The 8,790-nt window shown below is 35.7% G+C and overlaps 1 protein-coding gene across 1 annotated transcript; it reads right to left on the bottom strand.

Moving 5' to 3' along the window:
* Positions 1-2,316: 2,316 nt before the first annotated feature.
* On the bottom strand, positions 2,317-7,663 carry LOC125187204 (lipase-like PAD4). Its single transcript, XM_048083749.1, has 4 exons — positions 7,531-7,663; positions 7,142-7,442; positions 4,073-4,696; positions 2,317-3,272 (listed from the first exon to the last, which is right to left on the bottom strand). Exons 1-4 carry the CDS (start codon positions 7,548-7,550, stop codon positions 2,475-2,477), a joined length of 1,743 nt encoding a protein of 580 aa, XP_047939706.1. The 5' UTR covers positions 7,551-7,663; the 3' UTR covers positions 2,317-2,474.
* Between the last annotated feature and the right edge of the window lie 1,127 nt (positions 7,664-8,790).

Raw genomic sequence — 8,790 nt, forward strand, 5'->3', positions numbered from 1 at the left:
ACTTTCTTTGGTGTAGTAGCGCAACTCCAACTCCAAGGATTTGTTCTCTCTCTTTCCCTCGTTTATGTGTTCTCTGTAATGTGTGTGATTTGATGGAATCACCACACTTATATATATAGGCAGAGAGAGGACAAACCCTAATTATCAAACGTTAAAGCGCTTTCCATCAAAGTGGCTATTTAATTAGGATGTTTCTTTTTTACCAAGTAATACCAAAATCAAATTAAATAATTGATCATAACAATTTGATTTGATTTTTGTAGTCCATAATATATCAAACCATAAATATATATATATGCGTCATTTATAATCAAAGGAATCAAATAATCCTTCACTTAATGACTAAATCAAATACATATACATATATTATAATTATGTTAATATATTCTCCTTTTCCTTATTAGTATAGGAACATATATTTAGTCAAACTTAATGACTAATTTAGGGAATATATTATGCCTAATTGAATGATTATAATTTAGGAAAACGTCTCATTATATTAATAGCTATTGATAGCTAATTAATTAGGGAAAAATGTGTCTTATACCAAGTTAACGTAGTATATTAAAAATCCAATTCTATTTAAGATTTTATCACATGTCACATATGTGAGACACAAAACTTACAGGGTGCGCCCGACGACGACCAACGATCAGTCGTCCCGATCTCGAGCCCGATCGATTGGGCATCCACTGCAGCCCCGCGCCCGAGCCCGATCTATGCATTTTTTGCATTTTTTTCAATTCTTGAAACCCTAATTAAAACCAATACAAAATTATGGCCTAAAACAGAAACATGTCACAGCGAGACCCCCCGTTCGGCTAGCGGCAAACTATACGGATTCAAGACATACTAATAGTAGTTTTTTTTAGCTAAGTATGATGTATTTTTTTTTTAATTAAGTAATGTACGTTGATTTCCTCTTTGCAGCCCTGGAACATTTTTGAAACTACTGAAATTATCCTCCCCTTTTCATTTCCTCCGTACAAAGCCACATTGAACACAATAAGAATTATACATAGCCACTGCTTTATGAGTAACGCAGGAAATGAAAGGGGAGGATAATTTCAGTAGTTTCCAAAATGTTCTAGGGCTGCAAAGAGGAAATCAACATGTAAAAAAAAAAAATCAAACTTGAGAGTAAAAATGTCAGATTATAATACATGTCAACACATCCATCAATGTATCAAACATCTGTTTTTAAGTGTGGCCCATATACTGCTAACCATCAAACATAAGATGATGGGAACTCAATAATCATATTCTCAATCAAACCGTTGACCATTTTCTAATGGGCTTTTTCATGTCATTGTTATCAAACAAACTCGATATACTCCATCCATCCCATAAAAATATGTACAATTGAAATGACACGAGAATTAATACTCAATTGGTAAAGTAAGAGAAATGAGGAGAATGGTAGTGAAAGTAGTGTTAGTGGATAATGAGACTCACTAGGGCTGGCAAATATTGGCACGACACGATAACCCGACACGAAATTAATGGATTTGGGTCAAAGCTTATTGAGTTCGTTTCCTTATCGGGTCGACCCGTTAAGAACACAAATTTTTTTTTATCATGTTCGTGTTACTCGTTAAGTAATAATATTATATTATTATTAATTTTTAATATTTTAAAAATGATACTCCCTCCGTCCACCATTAGGAGTCCCATTCATGGGCGGCACGAGTTTTAAGAAATGTTAAGAAAAGTGGATGGAAAAAAGTTAGTGGAATAAGAGCCTCACTTGTATATATTAGTTTTAAATGAAATGTGAGTGGAATGAGTTAGTGGATGGTGGGACCCTATTATCATTTATAGTAAAAGTGAACCCGGACTCTTATTCACGGACGGACTAAAATGGAAAAACGGGACTCTTATTCGCGGACGGAGGGAGTATATTTTTTTATTAGATGTTATTGCTATGAATCTATTGGTGTTATTGTTCACCAAATTAGATTGTGTAATCAAATTTTAAATTTTTAAGTAGAATTTTAATGATCTGATTCAATGTTTTGTAACTTTTGTTAATCAAGAGCAGTTGTTGTCAGATTCTTGCTGTGTTATCGGGTTCTACCCATGTTATCAGGTCGTGTTGTTAGAGTCGTGTCATGTACATGTTATCGTGTCGTGTTGACCCAAGGTAGTTCGTGTCGTTAAAAGATTTGTGTCGGGTTCGTTCCGTGTTCGGGTTTGATGGTAGCAGATCGGATTCGTGTTCGGGTGAAAGAAGAGAAAAATCTAATTAATTCTTTTTCTTAAAAATTCAAATTCCTTGATCTCATATTCTGAAAAGTCATCGAATTTAATCCCGAATTTCGAAACCAAATTCTGAAATTTCTCTTATTTATCACGCTCTAAATTAAAATTTCTAGATACTTGAGTGTATGTAATACTACCAGTTAAGTTACATTAAACAAGTAGTTGAATTGAGTTGGCCAATATTTTGTAGTATTGGTGAAAATGAATATATCTTACTGAACCATGCCATCCTGAAACTGATGAAAATGAGACGGCGACGTCTGCAACTGAGCTCTAAGCTCTCTCCATTCATCTCTAAACAAGTTGTAGCTCGAATTTTTTAGCAAAACATCCACAGAAACCTCCATCCTCTCCACCATCCCCCTCGCGTACCTCTCAAACTTGTCGATCTTATCCAACAACATCCCCCGCCTGCCTGCATCCCTCTCCCCAACGACGTCGTATATCAAGCATATGGCCTCCTCCACCCTCGCCCAGAAGCACGAGTCCTGTGTCAGATACGCGTACTTGCTTCTTGTGGTTGTCGTCGTTGTTGTTGTTGTTTCTTCTTTATCGCCCCACCACTTGTCGAATATCTTGAATCTCTTCTGCCTCCCGTGCTCCACGTAGTGCCCCTTCTCCCTGTGCTTCCCCGTCCTGTAATACTCCGCGATCTCCAGGGGCTCGACGAGGAGCTTGTAGAAGTTGGAGGCGTTGACGTACTTGGGGAGCTTGTGGAAGTCGCGGGTGAGCTGGTTGCTCTCCATCTGCTCGATCAGCTGGTCCCAGAAGCGCCCGAGGCGCAGCCGGTTCATGTTCACTTTGAATTCTCTTCTGGAAGCGCCTCGTGTCTTGAAAGAGTCGTAGTATCCTAACTGGTCGTCGCAGATTTTCTTGTACCACTCGAGCTCCGCTCTGAAGGGGTTGATCTTAGCTAGTGAAACCGCCATCTTCGCGTTGTTCAGGCTTCGCGGCCATCCCAGCCGTCTTGCAGTTGCCAGCCACGTCGTTGCTGCCCTGTAGGTTGGTTCCTGTGATAATTTGTAAACGTCGAAGGTTTTAGTGCAAAATTGGTGAAGTAGTAGTCAAATAAAAAACATAAAATGATTCAAGCATTAATAGTTGATAATTGAAGATTGAAGTGAACTAATTTTGAAGGATAATTTTTGTATTATGTACTAAGAGATGCGAGGTGGTCTCTTCACAAGATGTATTTTTGTAATTTTGTGAAATAAATTACTCCCTCCGTCCTCCATTAAGAGTCACATTTTTCTATTTCGGTTCATCCCCAATTAAGAGTCACACTTCATTTTTACCATAAATGGTAAGTAGGTCCCACATTCCACTAACTCAATTCACTCACATTTTATTATAAAACCAATATAAAAAAAATGGATCCCACATTCCACTAACTTTTTCAACCAATTTTCTTTACATTTCTTAAAACCCGTGCCCGGTCAAAGAGTGATTCCTAATAGGGGACGGAGGGAGTATGATTTTTAAAAATATGTTGTTTGAATTAGTAAAGTTTGATACTGTAGAATTTATCTTTTACGCGTGCTGATCCCTGCAGGTAATATTTTTCTTATATTCATCTCTATATATTAAGAAAACAGTATACAAATTGAACTTCAATAGTAGAGTAGTAGTATTACTTAATTTTTTTTAAGTCGAGTTTGATAAATATGAGATGCAAATGTCGATTATTGGCACAGAGAGAAAAACAAAGTTTTTTCAATTTTATTTTTTCTTACTGAAAAGTAGTACGGAGTATATGTTTCTTTTCTATTCAATCATACATTTCGTAACACTTGTTACATTGAGTACTAACCTGATGTGAAGATATGCCTAATGTTTGCAATGCAAAGGCGATCCCTGCTTCGCTGTTGGAGCCACAGTGAGTTGTGGCGCTCGAGCATCTCATCTTCAAGTATTGATAAGACAACATCCCGACATAATCCTCGTACTTGCGATGATCTTCCACGCCCGAAGCAGGCGAAGACGTGGTGGCCGCCATTGTCGAATAGAGAAATCTAGTGATAGTCGTTGCATTGTCCAAGCACACTGCTCCTTTGTCACTACAAAACATGTAGTTTCCAAAAGGACTATAACTAGAACATCTCTCTTGATCTTGATCTTGATCATTATCTAGTCTTAATCGAGTTTTCTCCCCATCGGCTAACTTGATCATGGAGACTAGCCTCGGAACTAGGTCGTGTGGTGCCACGACGTGGCAAAAATTGCCATCCCATCGTTCTTGGATGATGGCTTGAGAGAATGGGCCATTGCCGAGCATAGGGGAGCCGAAGGTGATGCAGAATACGGATATGGGATGCGCCAGGGAGGCGGTTCGGATGTGGGTGAGGAGCCAAAGGGCCGAGAGAGAAGCGATAGGGCCACCGAGGGAGTGACCACCAAACACCACTGATTTGCTTTGCTTCAACACTTCCAACATCTGCATTACATACATTCATCGTATTATAATTTTCATTGTGATCATGTTGACATTTTTAATATACTATATTGACGAGTTAGCAACTTAAGAAAGTTAGCAACGGATCACACATTTGCATACTTATTATATAAATTAAAAATCAATATATAGCTAATAAATCTTGGTTCATAGATGATAAAGATTAGTTTTCAATAAAAATGATTCTTTATATGTACATTTAATAATGTTTTTACATAAATATTTTATGTATACGGTACTTAAAATCGTGCTCAAACCTAACAAAGATTGGAAGATTGGTTTGCAGATAAATCAAACACGATACATAAGACCTAGTTTGACATTTTTGGGTTAAAAAAGTGAGTATTTCATTTAAAAAAAAAAACTAGTAATCAAAATGGATAATATCCTACAAAAAATTTAGGCCACCCAAATCTTCAATCACAAATTCATAATTGCTAAAATTGATCATGGATATGTTCCTGAAAACTTTTTGATCCATTAAGTAAAATAGTTTCTAGACTTAAATAATATGTTAGTTAATATTTAAAGGTTCCTAAACAAAATTAGCTATCAACAATATTTTTTACCAAATTAATAACGTAATTATATTTAATTTAATAGGAGAAGAATATCCTTTCATATATTTTACTACATATAATGTTTAAATAAGTAATTAAATGTATTTTTCCTATTCATTTCAGCCCCCTCGATCACTATACAATCGCCGCTAATAAAATGGGACACAATAAACATGAAAGCTAATGTTGAAATGCGACCTAACATAAATGTTGAAATGTCTTTCCGAGATGAGCGGAAAGTTATACTCCATGTAGTAGCATCCTATTGCATCAAAATTGACTGAATTTTCTTACACATATTTTAAACATTTTCTTATAGTATTACCCAAAATACTAATGCCCCTAAAAAATAAAAGATTTAATTTGAGGATGATAAAAATATTTTTAATACCAAATTAATAAAATATAATATTTTATTATGTAAAAAGAACTACTCCAGTAAGTTAGTAACAATGTAACAAGTGTTACGAAATTTCATGTAAAAATAAACTAATTTTAATAAAAAAAATGAAAATACTAAAATAAAACTATATTTTATATGAACTCAATTCACTTTCACGTCACACCACGAAGACTCTATTCTCCATAGAGAGCAATACGCTGAGTGGTTCTATGGTGGAAGACTCACTTCGAAAATCAACCACTAATTATGTGAAATTCAATTGTGTCAATCTTTTTATTCATGGTTAGCTTACCTGTTTTAAAGAGTTTATAACCTTAGATAATTTATAAAGTAAGAAATTTTAAACTTCAACAATTTATGAAATTATAAATTGTCAAAATATTTAGAGGAACTTATAAGCTAAAAGCGATTTACGCATTAAGGATCATAGCATGATTTATTGAAAATTATTATCATAGCTTAGTACTCCCCCGTGTCAAGCTAGTTAAGTTATACTCCCTCCGTCCACGAAAATTAGATCACTTTGTGTATGTCACAGGTTTTAATGTAGAATTGATAAAGTAAGAGAGAGAGAGAGAGAAAAACTAGGTAAAGTAAGAGAGATAAGGAAGGAAAAGTGAGTAAAGTATGAGAGGGAATAAAAAGTGGAAAAAGTAGGAGAGATAAACTTTCCATTTTAAGAAAGTGATCTATTTTTTGTGTACGTCCCAAAATGGCAAAAGTGATCTATTATTTGTGGACGGAGGGAGTACTAACTTTTGGGTTATCCCAAGCTAGTTGAGTTATTTCTTTAGTTTTTTTGCAAAATCTTCATTCTTTTTCATAATTTATTCTCTTTTCATCTCTTTTACTTTATTATCTCTACTTTAACCTTTAACACATCAATTTCTTAAATCTCGTACCCAAAGAAATTCCCCAATTATCTTGAGACGGATGGGGTAATACTTGTAAGAGTTTAGTTTGAAAGATACTCCATCCATTCCCTCGTAGTTGAGACAAAACTTTTGGACACAGAGTTTAAGGAAATGATATTGAGTGTGTTAAATAAATAGATAAAAAAAAATAAGAGAGAGAAAAGGTAGAGATAATAAAGTAGAAAGTGAATAAAGAAGAGAAAATAAAGTAAGAGAAAGTAAATTAAGAAAGAAAAAAAAAGTTACTTTATATGAAAATGACTCAAGTATGAGGGAACTTTCCAAAATAGAAAAATGACTCAATTATTAGAAAACGGAGAGAGAGTAGCTCGTAATGGCTTATAAGCTACTAAACAATTTATAAGTTCCACTTATTAATATTTCAGAAACCTGCTTTCCAAAATAAAATATAATTAAGGTCTCTACTTTTAATCTTTAACACAAGTAAGAAAAACACATTCATATTCTCTCCGTACTAAAATATATAATTAAGGTCTGCGAATTTAATCCTATATCTAAAAAAAATGAATAAATTTAAGGAAACACTAACCTTTTGATTAAAATCAGGGCGGACATAAAAGGAGAGGAAAAGTTGGAGCAGGGCTGCATCAACCATGATTTTCCCTTTGCCTTCCAAACAACGACTAAACGGGCCGAAAACATTCTGATCCAACTCCACCATATCTTGGGACCGCGCCACCGCTTGCACGCCCGAAAACGCCACGTACGACACCCTCCCCACTGCTTTTATAGCAAAGCTCTCGGCGTTCGCACGGCAGCACAGGCGCCATGTCTCCTCCACGAGTGGGATCGAGGCTAGAAACGCGCCCAGCATCTCACACGATTCGAACCTGCACCCACATCGACTCTATATCATTATTTGGTCACAAGAATAAAAAAAATTATCCAAAAAGTCAAAATTAGAAATTAAAGAATTACTGAGAAGTTTCGGGTGCCATTGAATTTTGAAGGCTTGTTTAATTCGGGAGACTAGTTTTGAATCGATTCAAATGGATGTTTTTCAAAGTGGGTTGGCTTGCACCTGTCGCTTTCTTCATTCTTTATATTTATAGAATGATAAATGATAAATATGTTTGGCTAGCTAGGACAATGACTTCTATTTTATGTTGTCTGTATCTACCTACTGTATTGTGTGCGTGATAAATCATCCAACTAGATACTACTAATTTCACCATCACATAGTTTACTTGTTTTCTGAATATATGATCAAAAACTCTCACATCCACTACCATTCATGATCAAAAACGAATTAATAAAGATTGTTTATAATTAAATTTAGGTACTTAGTTCGATTTGATTTGGTTTGGTTTGAACCGAAATGCTCACCCCTAAAATAAAGATGACGTAATAACAATATTAAACATGTTTTTTGGTAGTATATACAAAACCCTAAACCCTAAAGCTCATTACTACTCTCCCGTTATCGAAAAGTTGTCATTTATTTTTATTTTTGCCCATCCTAAAAAATTTATTATCTTTTACTTTTACTATTTTTTGATAGAGTAAATGTCAAAATTGGTCCTGAACATATGCCCATTTTATCATTTTGGTCTTAAACTTTATCTTTTGGATTTTTTGGTCCTGAACATATAGAAATTTGATCATTTTGGTCCTCCTTCAAGTTTTCCGTTAATATTTAACCGTCTACCATTTTAATCACAATTTTGACCAATTTAAGCAATTTTTATTTATTTAATAACTCTTAATCACAACTTTAATTATTTTATGGATATATATCATTTACAATAAAAAATAAGAGTTTAAAAAAGAAAATCAGTTTAGGAAATCTGAACAAGTCCATCGGATTAACAGCAAAAATATGTAAACCAGAAATCATCAACAATGTCGCTCGATCCATCCATATTCAAAACCACAGTCCCTTCCTGCTACATCACCTTCACACTCCCCCTCCCCCATCTCCTCCTCCGCGCCGCCATCCTCGATTCCCCCTCCCCCTCCCCCTCCCCCTCCACCTCCTAACCCTCCGCGAATCCCACAAGGCCGCGAATCCGACTGGATTTTCTCCACCTTCTCCGGCCACCTCCAGCTCCTCCTCTCCTCCCCCACCCCCTCCCTCTCTCCCGCCTAATCCTCCTCGGAAATCCCCCATCTTCCCCCATTCCCACCTCCTTCAATTCCACCTCTCCGCCCCCGCCACCGCCGCAGAATCTCCTCCCT

This window comes from Salvia hispanica, chromosome 5 (genome assembly GCF_023119035.1).
Source record: "Salvia hispanica cultivar TCC Black 2014 chromosome 5, UniMelb_Shisp_WGS_1.0, whole genome shotgun sequence".
NCBI classification, from domain to species: Eukaryota; Viridiplantae; Streptophyta; class Magnoliopsida; order Lamiales; family Lamiaceae; genus Salvia; species Salvia hispanica.

Excerpts from the sequence above, each read along its gene's own strand:
- LOC125187204 (XM_048083749.1), bottom strand. The coding sequence starts at position 7,550 with ATGGCACCCGAAACTTCTCA. Across the intron at positions 4,697-7,141 it reads GCCCTGATTTTAATCAAAAG|ATGTTGGAAGTGTTGAAGCA; the intron begins GTTAGTGTTTCC and ends TATGTAATGCAG. Across the intron at positions 3,273-4,072 it reads TAGGCATATCTTCACATCAG|GAACCAACCTACAGGGCAGC; the intron begins GTTAGTACTCAA and ends AAATTATCACAG.